Here is a 27,502-nt window from a genome sequence, read left to right as displayed (position 1 = left end):
ATTGCCTTGGGAGTGAGGCATAACTTGTGTTCTCTGGAAAAATGAGTAGGACTAAATAGTTGAGGGAGTACTGGCTTAGCAGTTGATTAAGCAAGGAACTGAATTGGTTTGCAAGCTATTATGTTGTGGGGGAATATAAATTTTAGGCTTGCAGGGCAGGTTTTGGGTGGAAATTGGCATTAACAGAGGAGAAGGGAGAGTAAATTACGTATATGTACATGCCTTTGTGTCTGTGCTAATCTTCGCCCTGATCACCTTACTTGTGTTTTATACTGAGTGTCAAATACAAAGGGATAATAGACCTACAAGATCGAGGATTTTTATCATCACTGTATTTGAGAAGCTTATAATTTGCTTAAGACTTCAAAATAAATAAATACTCTTGTGTTGAACTGTGAGATCTACTGTTAGCTGCCCTCTTAATGGAGGAGGAGCGAGAGCTGAATTATACCAGGTTGTGAATCCCGGGCAGGACAAAGGAACAACTTCTACCTACAAAGTCTGAAACTGTGAGTTTAGGAAAAAGAACCCAACAACAAAACCCACAAATGATATAAAATTAAAAGGAGGAGAAGCAGCTAGCATATTTGAGAAAGAGGGGAAATAATCTTTTGCAGATCTGTGTGTAGTAAGAAGAAAAGCCTGGTGAGCAATAATCCTGGAAGACAGTAGGAAATGATGTATCTCCCACGAGTGTTCAGATGGGCTAGTGCAGCCTAATACTGTGTCTGTAAAGGTACCTTCTGAGAAATCAGATGATAGTTGCTTGTGCCCTGCTAGACCCCATGTGAATTTTTGTATTTGTTGTGTATTGGAGAGGATCACAATAAGTGGAACATGAGAGAAGAGATCACTCTGTGTGTGTGTGTGTATTCCAGTCTAGTCAAGAGGTTTCTTTACACTTATATTCCAAGTCATAATCAAAGGGGGGATGACAATTTAGCCAAGTACATAATATAAGTTTGAGAGGGACGGTTGCCAATGATCGGAAGAGGAGCAAGTGTTCTGTGAAGGTGGTCATGAATGTCATTCAGATGGTCCAGAGTGAATGCTGTGGTTTCCCACCTTGCTGACTTTGAACCCGAGAGCATGATACACAGGAAGCTGGAACAAGGGGAAAGTAGTTGTGATAAATACTTTTCAGTCAGGGACAGTCAGGGAAGCACTTGGGATTTTTTTTTTTAAAAGTACAGGTAACTTGGGGAAACTTAGGAAATCCCAGAGTTCTGTAGCTTTTTGTAGATTTGGGATTGAGACAAATACATATTCCGCATCTTGAAAGCAAAAGTTCAGCCTTATTATTTGAGTAGTCTTTTTCCTATGTAAAGGGCAGAGGGAAGATGTTTATTTTGAGGGCTTTCCCTTGCAAACTGGACTCCAAAAGTTTGTGGTTCTAAATAGGGAAAACTTTCTTTTCTAAAACTGTTGCTCAAAGTCAGTGACCACGAACAGGGCTTGCAGCATGTTCTGTTCATAGTTCCCTTTGTATGTCCCGTGCCCCTTTCCAGTTACTGTGTGATTTTTCTGTTTAATTGTCATCAGGTTTACTTGCCAGATTTTACAAATATAAATAATTCTTGTTCAGTTTGGGGTATGAGCTGCATTAGGAAGATTCTGTTTCAAAAGAGACACATTAAAAAAACTTAATAGTAGACACAGACTAGGTTTTACGATCAATTTAACTACCAGTGCATGACTACAGTTCCTTAGTTCTTTCAACGTAACGTCCGTGGGTGAGCGTTGCACCGGCACGGTGTCAGTGAACTATTTGTTAAACACATAGGGCATTTGTGAACTTGTGTGAATCCTCTGCCTGGGCGCTATGAATTATCTTACGGTAACAATGATGTTTTTGTACATGAGTGGGTGCACCACAGGGAACTGCTGACTTTAAAAAAGTTGCTTTGCTTTGAGTTGTTATAATTTCACCCCAGATTCGTGAATGAGATCTGAAGGAAGCTGCTTAGCTGCGTAACGAAGTAGAAAACTTGTCCAAGTTCTCTAGCTTTCATCCTTTGTTGTACTTGCATAGGCTTAATTACAGATCATTATACCTTTTGGAAGTGGAAGAGAGTGACTCGTAGTCATAACATCATGCCATAGAATGATTTGTCTCTAAATATACAACTATGGCATTAGATTTCTGGCTTTGTATAACAATTGTGTGGCTCATAAGATGTGAAAGATGACTTTGAATATTTACCTCTGCTTTTCTTACTTTATTTTAGCAGTCTGAGTGAGTATCACTTGAAAGGTATTCAGAACTTTAGAAATAATAATTATTTCCCTAAACTCTGCTCCTGAGCTATTGCTTAGATCAGAGTGAGAAAAGACTGCAACTCGGTGATCATTAAGAATGGGACTTGGGTTTTTTTCTGAAGAAAAACCACTGGAAATACATGATTATAATTTCTAACTATTTGTTAGTCCTCTAATAGGAGCTTTTGAGTGTAGCACCTGTTTTAGATCATAAATCTAGCCATATGGCTGTGTGTTTCTGTATCTGCAAGGAGGAATCTCTGCTTCTTTAGACTAAAAGTGGTGTTCCTTTTTCCAAAATTAGGAGGTAGAAGATGGATCTAGTGAGGAAGAGTGGACAATACAACCAGTGCTTACCAGGCATGTAATAAATGCAGTTGCAGATGAATGGACATCAAGAAATGATAGCTGCCTGTTAAAAAAAAAAAAAAAAATTGAAATGGTCTGTAATGAATCTCTACCTTAAGTTAGCCATTTGCTGTGAGCATCCTGGAACACAGGAGCTGGAGGGTTAGGTGTGAAAAAGTTGACTTAAAAATAATGCAGCCCTCCAAACCAAAGGAACTATACCCCAAATGCTATGATAGCATTATGTGTGTATGTGAAATCCATTGAAAAACAAACAAGCAAAAACCCCTCTATTACTACTACTACTTCTTCGTGGTTGTGTGCTAAACATAACTTTTTGCCAGACTATATAAAATATAAAAGATGAACAACTTCTGATGTCGAGAAGACTGTCCTGAGCAAATTTCTCAGATGTGCACACACACATTCTCACTTGCTCTAATGCAAACTTCGAAAAAGAAAAACCAGTTTGCTTTGGATGAGCTGGCAGTTTTCACATAGTGTCTGGCTACTTGTCTGACATTACCCGAGCCTTCAGAGTTTTGGGAACGTTCACGTTTTTAACTGCAGCACTGGTATTTCTGTGGAAAGTAGTATTCATTCAGAAAAATGATTGTGTGAAGGAAACCTAAGTGAGTTCAGTAACTAACTGAAGGCACTCTTCTTAGGATAGTTCCCAACCTCTCCTTTAGGTTTCCTGACACTTTCTTCCTTTATTAGATTGCCTTCAGAGAAAGAAACACTACCATAGAGTTCTCTGGCATCCTACATGCTAATTCCTGTAGACTCAGACTTGCAATGCTTTGGCATTTATGAAATACACCCCATTACAGAACTGCCTATCTCTAAGATCTAGCTAAAGTTTGTATTCTTTATCTGGGAGATATTAAATTCTAGATGTTTGTTGTTGAACTGCCTTTTTCATAATGGCATGTCTGAGATTATAGGTATTGCAGACAAGAGTGTTAACCAGTTTGGCTATTTTGGATAAAGATCGTGCAAGCACATATAGACACTGTTACTAGTGGCAAAACTACATTTCTGCTATAGATTGGTTTATTTGCATTAATGCTGGGAATATTTTATGTGTGTGTACAGTGTATAAATTTGCCAGACCCAAATACGGCTGCAGAATGCCCTGCCAGCATTTTTCCAATAGTGCCCTTGTGCTGCTGGAACAGTCTGAGTGTGGACTTGGCTGGGTGAGGTGAGACTGACTCAGAGACCTGCCTTCTGTTACTTTAATTGTTTAAAAAAAAAAAAAGAAGAAAGTATTTTTTCTGTACATAAAGATCCTGAATATTCATATAGGTCTTTTCACACATCACAAGATATAAAAATACAGATAGGAAAACCAATTTTGCTCTATTTCACAGATTTTTGAAATTCCCTCAATATATTAATGTTAGTGGAAACAAATGGAAGTGGTGATGAGTATGAAAGCCAGTTTTGCCATCTGTTTTTCTGGGGGAGGTGTGGTGTGTGTAAGTTGCTTGCCTATCCAGCTGAACTTTAGAAGCAGACTATTTAATACAGCCAGTGGTGAGAGACTTCTTGATTTCTACCTGAATTGTGTACCTGTTGTTATATCTCAGCTGTCAATGGCTTCATAGTTTTTTAATTTATACAAGTCAATTATTATAGCATGTTTTTCTGTGCCCTCGTTTGGATATCGGTAGTAACCAGCAGGTTCGTGATAGGCTGTTAGAGCTGCTTGATGGGTTGGAATTTGGATTTAGACCGTGAATGTATTTGTGGATTTATGACAGTTTCAAACGTGGGGTCCCCTCTGCACTACAACGGGAGATCCTGCACAGGTTTTTCAGACCATTTATGGGTTGCCTAAGGGAAGGCAATTTCAGTCCACGTCCATGTGTCAATCTGTGGAGGTGATGTGCAGCCTTCAGAGGCAAGAAGCAGTATGCTGCTTTTTGCCAAGGGATCTGCGGGAGAGATCATAAAGCTTGCACCAGCTAAAAGATCTGCCGGTCTTGAACTAGTCTTAAAATCAACCTGAATCATTCTTTATCCTTTAACATTAAAATAAATAGCTGTTTCCATATCTCTTCTGAAACATTAGTGTATGAAAAAGCTCATGTATACTTGGACTTAATGTTAGAGGGTTTTTTGAAGTTGCATCAGCTCTGTTTAGCTTGGTGATGTTTACCAACTCTGAATACTTAGTTTGACTTCTGGGGCAGTGCTGAGTGTTAAATATGTCACCAGCCGACTTCATGAAGGTAAAGTCTGTTCAACCCCTGCCTGCACAGTCCCTTGTCGAAGCTGTCATGCCGCATGGCTGATGGCAGAATCTATTCTAAGTGAGAAATGCCAATAAAATATAAAACATAGCCCTTCTCTACCATTTTCTTTGTGTGTCAACTGCGATCAACTGAAATTTTGTTTTCTTTTGTGATTTTTTTTCTCCTTTATACCTGAAAGGGTATGTTTTATAATTTAAAAATAAAACCAAAAAACCCCAAACAAAACCCAAACCCAGATTCAGCCATATGTCTGGGCTAACACAGTGGTGACAGTAATATGAATAGCAATAACATTTGTTTCTTTGTAATAAAAGTGCTTACAGATGTTTTGTGCTCCTGTATATGCCGATTTCTTTTGTGTGTGTGTTTTTCTCTCATACTACTCAAATGTTTCATGATTTAAGCTATCAGGGTAATTTGGTATCAGTGGGAGTACCACTAAATTTTGGTGCCATTAGTATTTTATACCCCCTCCTCACTGTGTTCTCAAGAACTTTGTTGGAACACCTTTTGAAGATGTGAAAAGTGGTAACAATTTACATTTCTTGTCTGATCTGTCCTTGGTGTCAGTGATGTGACGTTTATTAACAGGGTTGGTTGAGGGCGGGGTAGTATTTGGCACAAGCTGAACTTTGACATTATTTCTTAAAGGCAGAAATTTTGGACTTAAATCCTATTTTAGGACGATAGTAAATAGCTGGAGGAAAATTAACTATTTTGCACTAATTAAATTTGTCTAAGTTTGGATCAATGTTTGATTTGTGTCCCTTGTCAGAGCTGCTCTGTCTGCAACTGGGAAGCTCGTTTTAGGATTACTGCTCTGGAGCATCCTTCAGCCAGGTTGTAAATAGTTTGCTCAGGGTCATAAGGAAGGCAGGAGCTCCCAGAGCAGTGAGGAGGTTTGCCAGGCTACGTTCCATGTGGGGGTGTAAGTTCTTCAGTGTGAAAACATCTGCGTCATCTGCAAAAAATGTCTGGTGGTCTTAAAAGGTTTTCTGTATGTAATATAATATAGGAAACTTATCTTCACTAGTTTTGTCCAGTGTTTTTGCTGCTCTACAATTTATTTTTAACTTAAAATCAGCAGTTCAGTAAGCCTAGCTAAATGCATTGGATATTGTCTTGAGTCTTGGCATAGGTGGTAAATTCAGTCAGTCTTGAGGAAGACAGATGCCTTTTGTGGGGAGAGAAAGATCATACGCATACTGTAGTACTCTGGTGTTTTAATGTTCTTTAGAGGCCACGGATGCTGCAGAGCAGTGAAGACTTTTTTTTTTTTATTCACTCTTAATTGTACTTATGCTGCTAGCTGGATGGGTTCACCAGATTCAGTGCACACACTACTTGACAGAGCCGGGTTATCCAGGTAGAATAAAAATAAACTGCCTACGCAAAGTATGGTCTCTGCTTCCCTGAGCCTTGGTTGGGGTGGAGGGGGTGGCAGCTGCTTCTGGGAGGAAGGGAGGCTTCCCTTGGTCTCTGGCTGTCTGGTGTCTGCTTTCCCAGCCATCGTGAATGTTTTCTTTTTGCAGATGACACGATTGGTGCTGCCCGGCATGCTGGAAAGGTGAGTCACACTAACACTATCCAGACAAAGTCATCATTATTTATAGGGGAGAATCCTTTCTTGAAAAATTCATTACTGTGACTAATCAGCCTAGTCTCCATGTTTTAATGGCAGAGTAATGCTGGGTGAGTCACACTGATGGTGCATGAATCATCAGACGGTGGAAGCCTTTTCCACTCGATTCCCTTTTTATTTTTCCTCTCCCTTCTCCACTGTTGTGGTGATTCCTTTTAGAACAGAATTAAAAAGCCCGTCTGACTCATCAGCACTAACTCAACAACCCGCTATTCTGAGGGGGTGGTTACAGTTCCTGGGAATAACCTTCTTAAGGCTATTTCTCTAAGTCATTGTAAGTAAAATGGATGCAAAGAATATGTTCTCATTATACAGTAGGAGGTATATTGAGGAAACTCTGTGATCGTTTGGAAAAGTAGAATTGGAGACCAGCTCTTTAAAATAAGAGTTAATGCACACACTGTCGCCATGGAAGACGTGTACTGACTTCCTAGCTAGCTCCCAGGTGAAACTAAAAGGTGCGCAGTTTCCTTGTAGTCTCTCCAGGCTGTTTTCTAGCTGATGTTGACTGTCCCAGGCTGTTTGCCGTCTCTGTTGCGGTGCTAACCCCAACTTGCTGGGGGTTGTCCTAGGTCAGGGCTGAACTATGCTTGCAATACTGAGGAAAGCTGTGTAGAACCATGCATGACAGTCACCATGGTATTGCCTCCAAACAAATACTGTAGGAGGAACATATATATGGGGCAAACCTCCAAATCCGACAAAAAAAATTGGTATTTCTTGTATCATCCCACTATCTGGGAGTCTTCATTGCAGATCAGGATTCAATTATTTGAGTGTTGCACAGATGCAGAGCAAATGTTTCACATCTAAAACAAAGTTTATTCATAAGTACAAACTGTCAGAGCTGGTGGCCAGTATGGGTGTCAGTGTCTAGCACATCAGAGTAATGGTGAGCTTAGATTTTTAGTTAAACAATTAGGAGATAAGGAATTTACTTCATGTAGAGAATTTTGAATTAGAAAAGAAGACCCAAGACAGAGCTCTGGGGTGGGGGTGTAATATTTTCCAATAAAGCTGGAGGATGAGGATTATAGTACAGTGGTGGTACCTGCTCGGGGTTTTAAGTCAAAAGCTACTCCTTGCCCGTGTACTATTATTGATAGATAAGGGACCTGCCTTTTGTGAAACCACCCCCCAATATGACTACAGCCATTCTGCTTTCTAAGGATCTAATGTTGTTTTGTTACCAATTTTTGGAATTTTGAACCTCTAACAATTTCTTGCCTCAGTTTCTTCTTTGTCTAAAGAAATGTCATAGATATCCATTTGGCAGAGTTGATTTCTTAGCTTCTTAGGACAGAGTGATGTATATTCTACTTATAGAATACCCTGTGTATGTTTTTCTGTTACTTAACCTGAGTAAGATGATTTGAACGAAAGGCAGCAAACCAGGACCCTGCTGACTTTCTGGTTCTGACTACTCTTACGCACACTGTCATGTTTCTTCTTACTTTTCCTATCTACATGATTTCCTCAGGAATCTCAATGATAAATGTTCAAGAAGCTTGGAAAGAAAGAGTTAATAGTGGTTTAAAAAAAAAAAGTACACATCTTGAAGCTTTTCTTCTTTGTGACCAGCCACTTTGAGTGACTGCTTCATTTGAATGAAGGCTTTGGTTTCTGTCCCAGGGAAAAATATTTGAGAAAGCTTCCATTTTCTGTTTGGTTTTGTGAAGTCAGTTGGGTTTGCAGTGCACAGAAGCAATGTCTGCAGCTGCCAACTCCTGTATAGTCATAGCCCACAGGCCATTTACACTGCTAAGAGCCTGTAAGCACAGGAGGACATGGATGTCCAGCAAATCCAAGAGCATGAACAAATGGTAGCTCTACTTGGCTGCTCTTTGGGCCAACTATAAATTTCTCTCATGGGACCACGTGTTACGAAAAAGGCTCTAAAAATAAAACTAGACTAGGATTTCCATCGTTATTCCTCACTTGTTCAAGGAGGATAGCGCATTGAGTAGATAGATGTGACGTAGTACGCTATAGCATCTTGCAGCTATAGTCCGTACTTTTAAGTATTTGAGTGTGGGTTTTATGGCAATATATTACAAGACAAATACAGAAATAGAGCAGAAATTACATGGCTTGCATCCAGGTCTGTAAGGAGAAAACAAAACTGCATCTTGGAGTGTCTGTTACTTTTTATTTATAATAAACATAGCAGCATTAGATGAATACCTCTTCTGGTAATGGCATTTAGATTCTCTGCTGTGGCTCCTTTCCTGTGCTCTGAGCACTTAAAGTGACAATTTATAATCTGCTGCTTCCTATTACACTTAAATGAGCAGTTCCTTTGTAAATTTTCAGGCTACTGCCTAAGGTGGGAGACTCAGAGAATTGAAAATCGAGGCTTGATGTCTTTGGGAACAAAAAACCCAACAACAACAAAAATCAGTTGACTGTTTCTAGACAAATATCAAACTACGGTATTTATTGCCAGGGAAGTAGCAAGTGCATAATTACATTACAGAGGAAGCTTGCTCTTTCCACTTGGCGTGCAGCTGGAGCAGGCGCTGGTTGCCACAGCAACAGGGAGATGGCTAAATATAGCCTCCCTGGCGCTGGACCGTTTAAGGTAGAATGATGGGGAGGTGTGAGGGCGTGGGCCTGGCTCTCTTCATCTTGACCAACTCTTTTTTTTTTTTTGAGTGCACACTTGAGTTGGATGGAGCCAAAATTAATTTTTGCTGCACAGATGTTCACGTACTTCTTCAGATTCCTCCCTAAAAACATTTCTCCTGCAATTTCTTTAAGAGGAAAAATTGTAACTGGAGTCATTGGAAGTGTTCCCCCTACATGCACATTTCTCAGTTTCCTTTTATCTGGAGGTTTTAAGTTATAAACTTTTAAGTCAAGGACTGTCTTTTTTATAAAGAAGAAATACAAACCACAAAACCCACAGTGGTGGCATTGACTGCTTCAAAGAGACCAATACATGGAGCTTGTGCAAGGGACTGCTATTCATTTTTTTTTGTTTCCAAGACTGTTTTCTTCACTGGGTCAGACCATTAATTCTGAGCCTAGATGATGGTCACTACTGCTGGAAAGTTGCAGTCTAGCCAGATGCTGAGACACCTGTGCTTTACAGCCTGAATGCCAGCCTCTAGTCTAAAGCATCAGTTTGTTTTAGAAGCATGAGGCTTGTGTTTATCCATATAAATACTTACCCCTTTTTGAATCCTGTTAAGCTTTTATCCTCAATTAAGCTTTGTGGCAAGTACTCCCATAGTCTGAATATGGGAAGAGCACTTCCTTTTATCGGATCTAAATTTCAGTCTTTCATTTAAATAAGTGTCATCTTTCTTTTGTATTCTGAGAGGATAAATCAAGATCTTGATCTTTGTCATTCATTAGTCTGCATACTCTTATCATGGCTGCTCTTAATAGTCTCTTAAATAGCTAAATCGAACCAATCTTTTCACCTCATTGATGTGTCAGGGTTTTTTCTTCTTTTCCCCTTTCTTAAATCATCACATTCTTAATATTTCTGTCCTATATTTGTAGGGATAAAAGTGTTCCATAGACTGTAATACAAGAACTCAGTGGTGGTCGATCTGTCCCTGCCATTCCCATGATCCTGTTCTTTGTCTGGTTTTGGTGACTGCTGCATAAAAGAGAACTCCTTGTGGACTTTGTTCAGGTTTTCCAGGGAGTGGGTAGTTGATTTAGAGTCCTGCAAGGTTTGTGATTAATTCACATTATTTTCTTTAGTATGCATTGTTGGTGGTGTTAATATTGATTTTTTTCATCTGCCATTCTGTAGTCTATTCACACAGCAGTCTGAGCTCTTTAAAAAGTTCCTTATAGTATTCCCCAATCTGGTAATCTCTTAAAAACTGCGTGAATACTCATTTCACTGCTAATCCCCATTTGAGCTCATGAATAAATATCACAAGCACCACCTGTCTTGATATGAACAACTTCTGGCATCCGCTATTAACCTTTTGCTGTTGTGAAAATTCATGATTAATTTGTGGTCTTATTTTCTCTATACTACATATTTTGATCCACATTACTATTTTATTTTACCAACCAAGCCTTGCAGATGACCAGTGACCTGGATGAAGGACAGAGCGTACCCTTGGCAGGTTTGCTGATGATACAAAACTGTGAGGAGCGGCTGATAGACCAGAAGGCTAGGCAACCATTCAGTGAGACCTGGACAGGCTAGAGGGGAACCAAATGAAATTCAAGAAAGGCAAGTGTAGAGTCCTGCACCTAGGGAGGAATAATCCCATGCACCAGTACAGGTTAGGGGTTGACTTGCTGGGAAGCAGCGCTACAGAGAAGGACCTGGGAGTCCTGGTGGACAGCAAGCTCTCCATGAGCCAGCAATGTGGCCTTGTGGCCAAGAAGGCCAATGGTATCTATCCTGGGCTGCATTAAGAAGAGCATGGCCAGCAGGTCGAGGGAGGTTGTCCTCCCCCTCTACTCTGCCCTGGTGAGGCCACGTCTGGAGTTCTGTCTCCAGTTCTGGGCTCCCCATGTCAAGACAGACAGGGAACTACTGGGGAGAGTCCAGAGGAGGGCTACGAGGATGATTATGGGACTGGAGCATCTCTCTTATGAGGAAAGACTGAGAGAGCTGGGTCTGTTTAACTTGGAGAAGACTGAGAGGGGATCTTATCAACGCTTATAAATATCTAAAGGGTGGATGTCTAGATGATGAGGCCAGACTCTTTCCAATGGTGCCCAGTGACAGGACAAGGGGCAACGGGCACAAACTGGAACACAGGAAGTTCCATCTGAACATGAGGAAAAACTTCTTTACTCTGAGGGTGACTGAGCACTGGAACAGGCTGCCCAGAGAGGTTGTGGAGTTTCCTTCTCTGGAGATATTAAAAACTCACCTGGATACGATCCTGTGCAACCTGGTCTAGGTGATCCTGCTTTAGCCGGGGGGGTTTGGACTAGATGATCTCTAGAGGTCCCTTCCAACCCCTGCCATTCTGTGATTCTGTGATAACTCCTGAAAAATACAATGAACTTGGGCAAAGGTGTTTGAAATCCTTAATGACTGAAGTGATTCTTTTCTGTCATGTTAGCCATCTCATTTCTAGAGGTGAATCAATCACAGATTTAATTCACACTTGAGTCATGGCAGAAGCCACGTTGGTTTGAATCTATTGTCATGATTTTCAGAGTTAACAGTTTTACTTCTTAATGGTCACTTAAACTCAACTGTTTGTTTTTAAGATGGTTACATAAATCATCGTGGCAGCAGCGGCATAGGGTATATGAAGATGAACGAATGTGGTGAAACTCATGTGTGAATTTGCAGGAGTTGAGCTGTGTGATGCCTACCTGTGTGCATGTTCTCACTCCGCACTAAACACAGCATACTTAGTATGTTCAGGTAAACTGGCTTGAATTTACTACAGGGTAAGAAGAAGCAGAGATGCATTTTTCACTGTGTTGGACTATCTGGTAGCACCTTCTAACAGCATACTTGCCTTAATTTCCCTGAAGCTTTTAAAATTAATTCCTCTTTCTACCTAGTTCTAAATAATATGTCTGGTTTTGTAGGTGAAATCAGTCTCAGAAATAGATATGCTTAAAATCAGTCAGTGGGTTGGGAAATCCAGGAGTTTTACTTTGTCCTACCTGCACATCTTTAGGAGTGTTTGGCAGAGCAAGCGGTAGCTAATTTCAGACTGGTACCCTTACCGGAATATTATTGTGGAATACCTTCACTGTTACTCTAATACATCTGTAAAACAACTCTTTCTGTTGTCATCCACTGAATATCTTCCAAACTATATTAAAACACTTCTGTATTTGAGCAGTAGATTCAGATATTTCCTATCCTGAAGATCCATCATGAAGTTACATTTAGAAGATGAAAGGGATAATCAAAGTGTAAAGTATACAACAAACTTGTGTTGCTATTTCTGACACCTTAGCCCAAGATTTAGAAGTTGCCTTTTGGACTTGTGTCACCTTCACTCACTCAGTTCGGCATAGTTTAGCTCTGTGTGTGTGTATATTTATGTATGGAGCTTGATTCTCCTGCGGTTTTGACCTTGGAGTTGTTCCTGATTTATACCAGCTGCTTGAATACTTATATTGTGCCTAGTCATATTAGTAAATTTCAATTTAGGATTTGGTTGGGGTTTTTAAACAGATCTTAATCACAATTGCATCCTAAAGGTTTTCTTTAGGCTTGCAGTAATTTTCTGAACCATAAAATATGTTTCCTTGATTTCATGATAATATATCTTCACTGCCTTTCAGATCAAAGGGGGTAATCCTGAATATCTCCTCAGCTGCTGGGATGCATCCAACTCCACTGCTGACCCTTTACTCCGCAACCAAGGTAAGTGTTCTTTTCCACACTGAAATCAAGCATCAAACATAAGCCAGCACTCCAGGAATAAATGTTTTGGTGTCCATCTAGTGGTGCTTTTGTGAACTAAACGTACTGAGTTTCTAATTTAAATTTTTCCAATAGTGGTAGCTGGTAGGTCAAGAGAAAAATAAGTGCAAGGGTTTACTGGCATAGAAACAACTGGTTTATATATTTCATCATGCCTTCTGCTTTTACATGGAACAGGATGCTAGTGTGTCAAGCAAGCTTAGTGTGAGATTGAGAAAGGGCATTGGCTAAGTTTAATACACTTTTTTGTTTTGACTTTGAAACTTTTTTCCCTAATCTTACTAAAGCTGTATATCTTCAATATATATGTATACATATGTATGTGTATATATATTTTTATATATATTTAGCCTTTCAAGTAAGAGAAAGGATAGAGCTCTAGGGCCTTACCATTACCAAATAGTCAACTTCCCTTGATCTGCTGACCATACATCTTGCTAACATTGCCCAGTATGCTGTCTGATTTCTTGCAGTGAGTGGATTATTGGCTTATCTTCTCCCTGGCAGCCACCATAAATTCCAGGTTCTTTGCAGCAGGGCTGCTACTCGACCAAAATTAAGGCATGGCGTTGTCCCACTCTGTATGCAGAACTTTGCACTTCGCCCTGTGCCAGTCGAGAAATCTCATGATGCTTAACAATCATCAAGATTATCAGGGTCTCTCTGGACTGAAGTCCTGTTGTGTCATCTAATGTTGTCATCTGCAAATTTGCTGAGGGTGTGGTCTGTGTCATCATCCAGGTTGCTGATAGGAGATGCTGAAGAATATGGGCCTCAGTATTGATCTGTAGGATTCTCTGCTTGTTATCAGCCAGATGTCAAGCTATTAATCATGGCCCTTTGAGCCTGGTGGTCCAGCCAATTTTCAGTCTGGCCAGAAGTTTGTCCTTTCAGCCCGTATCTGCTTGAATTCCAAATGAGAATTCTGCAGAAGATGATGTCAAAAGCTTTACTGAAGCGAAAATATATCTATATACACACACATATAGTTTATATATACTAAAAATCTGTTTTCCTCATCTACAAAGCTAGTCGACTCCATTGTAGAAAGCAATTTAGTTGGTTAAAAATGATTTGCTGTTGGTAAATCTGTGTTGACTGTTTCTGTTATATCTTCTTGTCCTTTATGTGGTTGGAAATGAATTCCAAGAGGAGAGCTCCATGATCTTCCACAAACTGAGTTAAAGCTGATGGGATCATTCTTGCCTTTTTCAAGGAGGAGTATGTTAGCCCTCTTCCAGTTGTCAAAGACTTCCCCCAGATTCCATAGCTTTTCAGATATCATAGACAGCAGACTTGTATACATATGGATTAGTTCTTTTAGCACTCTTGTGAATCCTTGGTGGCTCCACGGATTTGAATACATCCGGATTCTCTGAGTAGTCCCTAAATTGTTGCTGCCTCTGCCTATCTCTTCTGTTAAACAAAGCTGGTGCATGCAGAGGTATGAGCAGGCTTTGGCTGTGCAAAGGCAAAAGAAGTGTTGAATGCCTTAACCTTTTTCTATCCTTTATCTCTAGGTTGTCTCCCTCATCCATCAACAGATCCCCATGTCTCTGAAATTCCTCTTGAAACTAGTGTACCTGTATGATTCTTTACTGCTACCCTTATTGTCCTTTGCTCGTCTTTTCCTAGCTTGGATTTTATTCCTAAGTACCAAATAATGTTTTATGTTTCTCCTTTGTTACTTCTTGTTTCTGTGTCTTGTATGCTCATTTTCATTCCTCAAGAAACTTCCCACGTAGCCAAACACTCCTTTTACTGAAACTTCCAGTCGTCTTTGACAATAGGCTGGTTTATTTTACGAGTTCATAAGTTGCTACTCTAGATCTACATTTCATGTTAAATTTATCTGCTCTGATTTCTCTTTGTATCACTGGGACAGTTTTGTCTTTCTGTAGCTGGTAGTCTTTTTTTTTTTTTTTTTTTCTCCCAAAGATACTTATAGGGGCTTCTAAAATGTCCTCCTAAAAGATCTCCAGTTAACACTGTAAAGACAAAATATAGGTACGCAGTATGGAACTGAAGTATATGTGATAAAACTAAATGCAAGAGACATTTACACTAGTATTGAAGCAGTATGGCACTACAGCTTTTTCAGGTGCATCTGTTAATTACCTTAAATACTTCAAGGATTTCAGGGTCTAAGCAGAACCTTGACAGGATGAAGAAACCTTCAGTAATGTCATTCATGACAGAACAGACCTACGTTTCCTCTAGACTCTCAGTAATGTCTTCATATTTCCAGAAAGGAACAGATGCACACTATTTTATTCCTACTAAAGGAGAGGATATTTAAGTTTAGAAATCATAAAAGCCTGAATTAGTTTTTGCTGATAAAATTTGCTCTTTAAATAGCTGTTTCCTGAGAGCAAAGTTCTTTGTTTTAATATGAAAGGTCACTTTTGTTGTGGCAGTGCCTTCAGCTTTATGGAATGAGTCGAGGTTCTGATTTTAGTGATAATATGCCTTACATTGCTTTGGTTAGTCTTTTTTCAATGAGAATCTCAAATGTTTCCTCCCCTCCCCCTAAGACACTCCATTACAGGTTAAGTAATCTGCCTATTCTCAGCACTGCTCATCTTCTGCAACAGCAAGACTAGTAAGCATGAAAGTGACTCCCCTAATGTAGCTATAGAAAGTCTGTATCTGCAATTTCTAGGGTTCTTTTCCTCGCCTATATAGAGGGGATTTAAAGCATAGTATCCTTCAGGTCTGTGTCAATGGCTTTGGCTAATTATCAGGAACAGACACAGTCCAAGTCTTTAACCTTCCTGTGGAGAATTCCATATTTTACAATGAAATGAGACACTTTTAAAGGAATCATAGTCCTATTTTTGACAGGCTTACCTATCTACCTGTCTTAATACTAATGAGAAGTGAAATATGATTATCCCTCTCCTCCCCCCGCCCCGTCACATCTTTAATATTTGGGTGTGTTACTGGATATCAAAGGATAAGTTTTCTTAATGTAATATTTATCTGTTTATTCAGGCAATGCTTAATTAGACCACGTTCTTAAGATACTTTTAAGTTAGAGGCTGCTGGGGGGCTTGAGCATCTGGAGGTAGAAAACCCACCTTGTTTTGAAATAAATTCTTCAAGAAGAAAAACTCCAAAGTTTATTTGGATACTGGAAGCTGCTTTTTTCTTCTCATGTAAAATGAACATTCTCTTTATTGCAAGCTCTCTTCAAGCAGTAGAGATGACAGTCTCTTTATACGGTCTCTCCGTATTTGAAGCAGTAACTGATTTCAGGACTCCCTCATGTAGAAATAGTTAGAAATTTGAATGATCAAAGCCCTTTGATTAACACAATATAGTTTCTTATTTATTTTTAATAGATTGATATACTCTGTGCAGTTATCACACATACATCTGGCAACTGTGTTCAAGGACTGCACTGAAATATTCCCATGTCTATATGAGTGCCTTGTTGCAACAGCACGACTAGCTCACTTGGATCATTGCTGCTAGGCCTCCTTTTCAGAGACTTGTTGAATCCTGGATTTCATTAAGAACTTATACTTGGAGGAAAGGGAGAAAGAAAGAACAGTTGGACAGAAGATAAGCTTTTTTGGTTTAATGAACTTCCTTCTAGCTTGTATGTGCAACTTGAAGAATAAAAGAACCTATCTGCTACACAGCATAATCTAGTTTTCTTTCAGATCTTGTGTATGCTCAGAAAAGCATCTGTAGAAATCGCCCAGTAGCATGGAAGTGTTTCTTCTTGTATAGTCTGAGTTCAGTAGGATGACATTAACAGGAAAAACACTGGGCGCTGCAAACTTCAAGCATTGGTTTCAGTTAATCCAGCAGTGACGTGGTCAACAAAGGAAGACTATAAAGTGCAATACTAGACCTTTGCTGGCTGTTTTGAAACTGGTCTGAAGCAACTGCTTCTTAAATACGTGAATTTAGTATTTATTTTAGCTTCGAGCATGGATAAGAAAGTTTAGTTCCTTCAGTTGAAGGTACTCCATTCATCCTATTTCACTGTATTGTTTCACTAAAACAAGAAACCACAGCAAAACCTGATATTTTGTCTCACTGGAATGCAGGAGGGAAGAGTGGAAAGGTGGTTTAGAACAACTAAACACAGGAGGGGGAATCTATACTGGTTTGAACTGCTGAGTAGCCTTGGGTTATTAGGACAACTCTTTCTCGGCATGGTTATGGAGGCGGCTGTATCAGATGTGAGGGCATCTTGAAGGCAGGTACTAGCATCCACCTTTTAAGTCTTTTCATTTCTTTAACTTCTAGTCTTGTAATTTCTAAAACTTCCAGAAGTTTGGAAGAGAATCTGTGGAGATGAACTTCAGGACTAGGAAGAAGTATTCATCATACAGTGGCATCTCTTAAAGTGTGAAGGCAGAAGACAAAGTATTTAAACACTATTTTAAAAGCCATGCACAAAGAAACCTACTTAAATCACTCTTTAAAAAAAATAAAAATCTAATGAGATGACATAAGTAGTTAACAATGTGAACATACGAAGTCTTATTTTCCTTTTTTAACTAGGCTTTATGTAAGAAATCTAGTTCCTTTGCCTTCTAAATTAAAAAGGGTTTTATTTGTTTAGATTGAGCCTCACTTCTATAAAAATGCTTTGTAAGCATAGGGTTTCTATTCAGATGGCATTACTCTAATATGCAAAGTTTCTTTGAAAACCTAAGTTTTTTTCACTTTGAAAGCAGGAACTATAAATAGTAATTCAAATATGCTTACAAAAACCTGCAAACTATAGTTTCTGTTTTAATGCGTAGCATGCTGCATGTTTCCCTTCTTTTCTGTCTAGGCTTTTGTGGATTACTTCTCCCGAGGCCTCCATGCAGAATACAAGAGCAAGGGCATTATTGTGCAGGTGAGTAGAGTTTGATTCATGTAAGTGTGGTTACCACAGCAACATTGGTGTCTTGGTAACAAAAGGGAATCAGCATATTCTCTTATTCATGAATATGTGACACAGATTAAGGATAAGGATTTCCTTTGATCCCATTAGCAGCTTTCTTAATTTACTCTGAAACAATGCGTATTGAAACAACAAAAAACATGGGTGGCATGGTTTGCGTTTTTTGTTTGTGGGTTGGCTTTGGTTTGGGTTTTTTTTTTTAGCTGCTGGTGGTAATTGAACCTTCAAGTATGAAATATTCCGTAAAACTGTGCAACTCTGTAGAATACATCTTTATACAACTTAATCTACTAGAATGCACTTTTGGAGTGCATTTGTACAGCAATTCAATGGGTAACTGTTCAAAAGACTCAGATAGCAGCAGTCCATTCCCTGCAGTGTCCATGAATCAACTGCTAGTGTAAGAACAAATAAAAGCCTCAAAGACCCTTTGTATATAATAGACTGATTTAATTTTCTTCAGTACTGGGTTTCCATGTTACTAACGAGTCTTGCTTCTGCGCCCCCCCCCCCCCATTTGTTTACCTTCCATGGTTTTAATTATTTTTGATTGGGCATAAAAGCAAACCAAGCCAGTGTCTCAGAGCTTTATGGGATTTTGCTTTAATATCACTTCTCACATACTCTTAGTGTCTGCTTCCAAAACGTAGCTGGAATTTCCAGCTTTGGTTGCAAACACTGAGTTTTTCATTGCTTATTACACCTGTTGCTCTCCAGAGCAATAGTCAGTTTGATAAAGGTGGTATAAGATCTTACCTGTACTGTGAAGAGAGTGGTGTATCTTTTTTAATTCAGTGAGGGGTCGTCTTAGAAATGGGATTAGCCTATGCCCATGTCTGTCACTCCCCTGTTCTGTGTTGTGGTTCTCAAAACCATCTGAACTCCAAAGGCCCTATGAGGAGTAAGGCACAAAGTTACCTACCTTATTTGTGTAATCACTAAGCGTGAGCGCACAGCTTTTGTTACTGGCTAAATCCATGGAGAAATTGCTACCAATTTAAGACTGTGTTACCTTTTTGATGTGCTAGATTTTTTTTCCTTTAAGTATAATTAAGAAAATGAGAAATTATCACCAGGAAGTGTCCTGCAGTTTCATAACCAGATGTTTAGTCCCAGATGTTTGGTATAATGTCCTGTCCCAGTTCCTGAGAGGGTTGTGTTAAGAAAAAAGACAATTGCTGGGTGAGCTATTCCATGCAGTCACTGACCCTTTAATGGGAACCTCATTTAAACCTTATACTAAGGTTGATTTTTTGGGATCTGGCAGTGGAGAGGAAGCTAGCAGAGGTGGTCCCTGAAAGCATTGTAATTACTTTTGTTATAGACCTTCTTGAGGACAGACTAGCTGACGTTAGTTCTACGCTGGTGTGACAGATTATAACTTGCCGTAGAGCTCCCAAAGCATAACTTCTCCTCAGAGGGTTTGATGCTGTGCCCTAGCACCCTGGGATGTACCTATTGGCCACACCAATGTACAGCAATGAAGGATGCTTAAAAAGGTAGTAGCACATGAACAGGTGCATGTTCAGCGTACGGGGTGGTTTGTGTGTGCTCTCAGTTCTTGAAGTGGATTAAGCTGGAGCACCGTTTAGTGTTTTATGTCTCCTTGTTGGTTTCTCTTCCACAGGCCTTTCCGAACCTTTCCTTGTCTTCAGCTCCAAAATGTCCAGCAATGGATCAATTTTTACTGTACTGCAAATTCCTTACAGTTTTCTTTTTACTTTTACCCTTCTATATTACTTCTTTCTCCCCAGTGTGGTTCAAGTTGTATTATCTGCAGATTTAGCTTCATTATCAGACAGCTGTTCTTCTGATGCCTTCATCTATATGCATTGTGGCCCTCTTAATCTGTGGTCACAGACTCCAAATGAGACTGAAGGAACTGGTAGAGTATGTCTGTTTTCTACATCAGTAACAGGAAATCTTCTGGTACAATTTCTTTCCTGCTTAAGCCTACCTACAAACTGTGAGGCATGGGCTCAACACAGCTTCACTGGCAATAGAGCTGGATGTGATGGGTTTTGTGTGTGTGTTGCGGTACAAAGTCTAAGCTCTTTCTCTGTTTTCTGGTGTTTTCTTAGGTATGATTGCTGATAGTTACCTTGGTGTGAGTGTATTTAGAGACAGATGCTCGCAGGGGAAAGAAGTGTTATATCTTAGATTGGATATAAAAAATGTCTTCCCCGAAAGGGTTGTCAAGCATTGGAACAGGCTGCCCAGGGAAGTGGTTGAGTCACAATCCCTGGAGGTATTTCAGAGAGGTGTAGATGTGGCACTGAGGGACGTGGCTTTGTGGTTGGACTTGGCAGAGCTAGGTTAACAGTTGGACTTGATGATCTTAAAGGTCTTTTCCAACCAAAATGGTTCTATGATTCAATGATCTTTGAGATGCACTCTTCCTATGTGCATTTGTAACCAGGCAGTCTCTTCCTTCCCAAGTTTTGCTTAAATAGTACTCCATCAGTTTGAGAGGAAAACAGAGCAGATACTGCAATAGATACTATGGAGTACCTATTGAAGCTGAAAAGGTGAATAACCTAGTAACTCATGCTTGGCTTAAGACATTAAACACAGTATGAATGTAGATAGTATGGGAAAGATTTTCTAGCTTTCGGATATGGAAAAGCTAGAAAATAAGTTTTCAGTGTCTTATATTTTTAATGCCATAAACAAACGAAGAATCAATCTGGCTTTCTGTATCAACAATTATGTTTTCCAGTACAAAACTTAACAGGTTGTGGTAAGCTGTATTTTTGTAACTCCCACGTTGGCTGAGGGTGCCAAATCCTGACAGCACTGCTTTTTTGCCCCTAAATGTAGTGTGTGAACTGCCATTCTGAGTTATGTGGGCCTGATGACCAATAGGTGTCACAGCTTCAATTTGTTATGCTAATTTTATTGCAGTCCATGTCCTTGTCATCTTGTCCAAGCCTAAGACACTATAAACCACTAATGAATATTACCAGTACCTTCCTGTGAAGACTAGCTGACGTACCTTCTTCAAGCCCTTTGGAAGACTGCATCTCCTTTAGATTCTTTGAAATTGATCTCTCTGACCTTCAGAAATGTAGTGCTTTTAATTCCAGACTTGCACTTCCAGTTGAGATCACCATTTAAAGCAGTTAACTTCTACCATGCTAATACCTGCAGAGCACCACTGCATGAAAAGCAGAAACACAGTACAGGTGGTATTTTACTAATTTCTGAACTTCAACCTAAGGTATATCAGTTTTGCTCAAGTGGATTGTCTTCTCTGTGGAAGCTTAATTTTGATAGTATATAGTGCTTTTATTGCAATGCAGACATCTTTAGATTAAAAATATACTCTTTCTGGCTGACAGGCCTCTTAATTTTACAGAAGCAGCACAGTAAGAGCATAGGTTAAAATTCTCTGTGTGTTTACATGGAGAGAAAAGGAATGAGGACGATAAGGACTTCCCTCCAGACATTTTTTTGAAAAATCTCTCCCTGAAAGGTTTCTGGAGACACTCTTGAAACTTTTGCTCTTTGAATATGTCTAAAAATATTGCTTGGTTCTTTACCCCTTTCTTTTACTCCTTTTTTTTTTTTTTTTCTTTTAACTTCAGTCAGTATTGGCATTTTCCCTCTATACTTCATTACTATCCATAGTAAAAGTGGAACAGTGAAAATTTCCACTACCTGTTTTCTTCTACCACATCCACTATATAAAATATCAGATCACAGAATTATGGAAGTGTTTGTTTGAAGGGATCTCTAGGAAGACTTCTAGTCTAACCTCCTGCTCTCCTAGTGTTAGCAGTGGGATTGCTGCTAACACAAGGTCATGGGCTAGTCATGGCTTTATACAGCCAAATCTTAAAAACCTTTAAGGGCAGGGATGCCGTGACCTTCCTGGACAACCTCTTAGAGTGTTGTACTAGTCTCCTAGCAAACAGTTTTTTCTTTAGCGTCCAGTCTGAAAGTTCACAGCCAAAATTGACAGTTTTGCCTCTTCTTATTTTATCTGGCACTACCAAGAAGAGTTTGGCTCTCATCTTAAGTGCCCTTGAAGTAACTATAGGCAGCTGTTGGGTCACCACCAGCCTCCTTTTCACCACACTGAACAAGCCCACCTCTCTCCAGGTGTTCACAAAAGTGTGTTGTCACCAGACTAATGGCATTGCCTTCTTCCAGAGCTTTTTAGCTTTGCTCCTTAGCTTTCTTACAAGCCAGCTTTGGTTACTGCAATTCTTCCATTTTCCCTTTATGTCCCCCACCCTCCTTTCCCCCCACAGAGAAATGGAAAGAGACTTCTTTGGAAACACGCAAGAGTTCAGGTCTTTTTTGTCCAGGTAGTGTGGGTTTATATCTGTCTGAATACAGAGTGCTAGAAGGCTTTAAGCAGTGAAAGATTTTTTAATTTTTTTTTTAAATCTGTCATGACAGTTTTAGATATGGTTCATGAATGTCCAAGATCCTTGTGGGGAGGAGGAAGGGGAGGAAACTAACTTAATGTATTTAACAGGTCTCTTCATAGATGTTAAAATATGGCACAGTTAATGGGAAGATGGTAAATCTTATCTTTCTGAAGCTAAATACCTGTCTTTTTGTTTTCTAGAGAGCATTTGGGAGGAAAAAAATGTTGGAGTGTAATCCTATGCTTTTATGTGCCTCGAAGTCTGTGGATCAATAGCTAACCAGTAGTGCTACTGTGTGCTTGCTTTTTTTCAAGTATCCTTGTGCACAATTGTTTGCCCCTTCATGCTATCCAGTGGCTTAACTGGGTAGTGCAGTTCAGTTATGAAGTCTGTTTTGAGCAGAGGAAGACAGCAAACAAATCTTAACTATAATTATTGTGCCACTCTGTGTGGGGATGTTGCGGATATAATTTGGTGGTGTATAAGCTTAGAATTGTTTTCCTTTTTAAAAAACACCAAACTAGAGATTCAGTTTAGAAATGTAATCTGAAAAATGGATGAGGTTCATATTCTGGAGCTGAAACTAGGTACCTAGGTACCATTCTGTTATGGTAACAGAATGAGTAGCTTTCTTATCCAAGCATTTGTAGCTTTTGGCAACTTTAAAGGCGATGGTAACTGCTTACACTTCTGAAACTCAGGTCTCCGTTTTTCCTCTCCATTTGAAAGTGGACTCATGCGGTATATTTTTGAAAGTCCTTTTTATAGAGAGAAGCGCGTGGTTTTAATGTTCTAAGGTGAAGGAATGAGCAGACATAACCAGTGCTTCCTGTTTGTGGTGGTCAAACTGTTGAAATGTGCAGAGCCTTGGCATGGATAAATAGTCAGTGAGAGTTCAAGTGGTCCTTTTACCCCTGTGCTACGCTTCCAACAGCGTGATAGTAAAGCTAACGTTTGAGGTCAGGCATGTGTTCATTGTTCTTTAAGAGTGTAACATGGGGAAGCAGGTTTCCAAACTAACTTGCCCTAATATACTGAATTTTAAAATGGTATTCTCATTTTGAGATCCATTAGCATGCATAAGTGGATTCACACCTCTTGAGTACCTGCTGTAAAGGTACATGAATTGTAACACTCACTATTGTGATAGGCAGTAGTGACTGTATGAATTGAATCACTAGTATAGCCACAGATGAACTTGACGATGTTTTAAGAGCTCCTTGTCAAAGTGGTCGGGTTCCAAAGCTTGTGAGATCTGGTATGTCAATATCTGAGTGGCTGTAGGCCAGGGCTTTTTGATTACACTCTTTTTTTTTAAGAGGCCTAGATTGAGGACAAGTTGAAAGCGATGCCAAAACCATGACTATGGGGAAAGAGGGTTGCTTTTTAGTGTGCAAGTACACGTGCATTTCCCTTTCCTTCTCCAGTAGTGTGAGCTGGGGATAGGTGGTTTTGGATCCCCTAGGTCTATCTTGCCCCATCACAGACATGCCTTTGTGGTACCAGTGTCCCTCTGCCAACCACATACCCATGCCGCTTCCTCTTGCTTTTCCATTATGCCAGGGCCCGGTAGTTCTGAGACCCACTGTCGCTTTTTCTGTTTCTTCCAAGCATTGCTATAAAAGCCCACTAACTGGGCTCCACTTCATGATCCTTCCTTCTGTGCTTGAGGTCTTCCACTCTGGTACCGATATCTCCTCCTTTCTCCGAGCCTTCCTGTGGAGTTACAAGCTCAATGTTCCAAGTGTCCTGACGTTCCCTTTCCTCCTTCTGCCTTAGTGTTTCTCTCTGTACAGGTGCCAAACTGTAACGGAGCTGTTACTCAAGTATAAAACTCCCATCTTGGGTTCTGCACCTCCTTCCCAAGCAAGCATTGGGGGTTTACTACAGAGAAGCAGCAACGCTGCAGCATTTTCTGTTAAACAGCTGGAACGAAATTTTGCACTCACAAATTCTAAGAAAAACTTTTCATCCATAGGCTTACAAGAGCAGTTTTTCTAGGGCCCCAACTGGGGATGCTGACTGTCAACAGATCACTAAACTATCCTTCACATTCCAAATGTGGCCCACAAGATATCTGATTAAAAATGTTTTTGATATTGTACATTGCGATCTTAGAACCAGAATCACAAGGCTAGCTTAAACTAGACTTCAGTATACAGGTTACCTAATTTCCAATTATTTTAGTTCCTTGATAGATCTGTAAATTAATCTGAAAGCATTCTCTGCTTAACATGATCTTTCCTACGTGCAGAGTGTTCTACCGTATTACGTGGCAACAAAAATGTCCAAAATCCGCAAGCCGACCTTCGATAAGCCCAGTCCTGAAACGTATGTCAGAGCTGCCTTGGGCACGGTAGGCCTGCAGTCCCAGACCAATGGGTGCCTACCCCATGCACTCATGGTAAGTCACCTTGGTAAACGTAAGGATCTGGAATGTCCTTTGTATGTGTTTATTACGGAAGAAGAGTAAAGAATAATTTTTAATATTAAATATTTTTGTTCTTTAACTTCTAATCACTTGGTAATATTTGTGTGCTGGTAACTCTCAGATTTCACTTAATACAAGCTATAAAAAGCTAAGAAAAGCTAAGACTTTCCCTCCCCCCCCGCTTTTTTTTAAGGGATGGATCTTCTCTCTTCTACCTACATCTGCTGTCATGAATTTACTCATGAGAACAAACAAACAAGTACGGGCTCGTTATCTGAAAAAAATGAAGGAGAAGTAAGTTGGAGGCAACTTGATCTCGGAAGCCTGGGACTCCTGTGGGTTCTGTACACACGCTGCAGCACCAAGTAGACCTAATGTTTTAAACATCTTTGATTGTAGGTGTACTTTCTAACAAGCAAAAGAGTCTTGAGGATACAGGTGAAACAAGACTGTTGACTTCTAATAGTGATTTAAAAATAGACTTTATTTGTTTATAGATAGTATGAGGGGGGAAGTGCTTTGGACTAAAATTGCACCATGCTTTAAGAAATACTTACATGGACTTGATCAAACATTGTGCTGTTGAGGAACAGCTTGGTTATATAGTGTCCATCACAGCTATGTATTGTGCACGTGGGTGAAGGGCAGAAACCCAGTAGTTCTCGCATATTACTGGACGGGTGGGGAGAAGTGGGAAGGGAGCATATTTATTTGCAAAGGTAACCTAGAGCTACTGGCAGAGCATAACTTGTTCGCAGCTCAGGTTTTGAACGCTTGCAAGGATTCTGCATTGTCAGCCAGCTCCTGAGCACTCCCCTCCTTACATGCTCCAGTGTGATTTTTGGTTATGAACTTGAACAGGCCAAAAACCAAAATGAGTGTAATTGCTCATCTATAAATATATACATAAAATAACATTGCAAAAAAGTATTTAAATTCTTGGTTCTTGAATATGGATTCTAACTTTTCAGTAATATGTAATCTTTACAGTTTGTAATAACATTTTTAAAAGTTTGGTGCCTGCTCTTTGTAATAGGTGGTGATAACACAGTGTAGATAAATGTCACAAGTTGTGTTATGTGCTGGTTGCTATGTCAAAGATTACAGGCACTTTAAATGCAGAGCTTGAAATGAGTTACTCTCCTTGATAGCAATGATGGTTAAATTCTTTTTGAAGTATGTATCAGTCTGTCTTTTTGGTGAGGCCCTTTGAAATGTGAATCCTGAATATTTGAGACAGCTTTAAAAATGAGAACCAGTAAACTTTAAATGTAGAACGTTTTTAGTTTAATTGTGTTTTATATTAACTGATTTGTTTCATGGTTCTATTCCAAAATGGAGTGCTTCAGTGAGGTTGAAGTTACTCACCTCCGGGAGACGTGGATCAGAGTACATGAGAAGTCTGCACTGCTGTTGTCTGTATTTACCTACTCTTTAAATAAAGATTTTTGGTCTCTAACATTCCTTTTTATAAATGTAAAATGTACTGAAACTTACAAGGCAAATCAAATTGCAAGCAGCTACCATCGTTTTCTGTGGTGACTTCCTATGGTTGAAGAGTGGGCGTTGCTTTCTGTCCTTGAAAGAATAATTTCAAGCTCTGATTTTGAAGTAAAAAATGTTGTACCGAGACATGATTTGGGGCTAACATTTCTGTACATTGAAAAAACCTGAATACCGATGCAATGGTGCTGATCAAATCTGAGATGCAGATCCTATCCCATAGTTTTCTTAATTTTTTGGAACAGGGATGGTGAAGTCAGTTGTATTAGTTCTGTAAGAGCACGTGACTTGGTTTGCTGTGGAGCTGATGTGGAAGCATTGGACTAAACAATCTGTATGTTTTTGACTGCATAAAACAAATAAAACGGAATTTACTCTGAATCTTTAACGTGTTGGTTTTTTTCCTTGAAATGTTTGCCTATACATTCAAATGCCTGACAGTCCTTTATCATATATAATAATGCAGTGAAAATTACTGTACTTTTACATGCCAAAACCAAGGCTTTTATTAATTTGTTTTCCTGCCTGTTATCTATTTCGCAGTGCTGATATTTTAAAATCCTCGGAACACAAAATAAACTTTCAGCTAGAACTATTAATTAAGCCATTAATAAGAAATAGTTATTTCCAAATAAGCATTTCATAACTGTTGAAGGTGTTTGGAAAGATACATCTGAGGGGAACAGCACGCGTATCCAGCTGGCACTGCAGCAGCCATGCCCCGGCAAGGCGGTATCTGGCAATGGGTTGTGGGAGCCTGTGGTCGGTTTTCCCCACTGCCCTGTGAGGGGTGCCAGCAGGCTACAGTTTGGGTTCCCATGTTCATGCTTCCTCCGAGGTCTCTCTCATATTCCAAACTGCACCAAGGAATTGCTTTTTAACCTTAAATTGCCTTGACTTTGCTTTCGCATGTCTCCTCACCTCAGCAATTGCAATGGTGTGTGTATTCAGTAGCTTCTGCCATACTTTGAAACACCCCAGGCACATGATGGAAAACAGGAGGGGTTTTCTTGTGGTACTACTGCTGTCTGTTTGCAACTCTGCCTCAAAGGGTGTTTTGTCATTGATGCAATGCAAGAGCTGGAGTGAGTTTTCACTCCCCTGTTTGAATGGGAAAAACAAGGTAGGAGTTGAGTAACATGTCTGTCCCTCTTCCTAGGGAGCCGTCCCTGCTGCCAGGTGCTGCCCTGCACCCCGGTGGCACCAACCCGCTCCCGAAAGCAGGCCTGCTCCCCAGCAAAGGTAACCTCCCTGCACCCTGCCGCGGCCACCGAGGGTGGCAAGGCCTCCGACAGCCGCCATTCAGCCACCTGCCTCGCCCAGGAACGACACAGGACTGAAGGGAGGGGAAGCAGCTTGGTGAGGTGTCTGTGGGTAATGCC

At 39.9% G+C, this 27,502-nt stretch overlaps 1 protein-coding gene across 1 annotated transcript in view; it reads left to right on the top strand.

Moving 5' to 3' along the window:
* The window catches only part of HSD17B12 (hydroxysteroid 17-beta dehydrogenase 12), a 91,564-nt gene extending 65,063 nt beyond the window's left edge, over positions 1 to 26,501 (top strand). The window contains 5 exon segments of the mRNA XM_075754710.1: positions 6,404 to 6,438; positions 12,754 to 12,835; positions 17,694 to 17,759; positions 24,441 to 24,590; positions 24,811 to 26,501. Coding sequence (XP_075610825.1) covers positions 6,404 to 6,438; positions 12,754 to 12,835; positions 17,694 to 17,759; positions 24,441 to 24,590; positions 24,811 to 24,915 — 438 coding nt within the window. The 3' untranslated portion in view covers positions 24,916 to 26,501.
* The last annotated feature ends 1,001 nt before the right edge of the window (positions 26,502 to 27,502 follow it).

The sequence above is a fragment of the Balearica regulorum genome, chromosome 5 (genome assembly GCF_011004875.1).
Source record: "Balearica regulorum gibbericeps isolate bBalReg1 chromosome 5, bBalReg1.pri, whole genome shotgun sequence".
In the NCBI taxonomy this organism is placed as follows: Eukaryota; Metazoa; Chordata; class Aves; order Gruiformes; family Gruidae; genus Balearica; species Balearica regulorum.
This window is presented reverse-complemented; position numbering and strand designations above follow the sequence as displayed.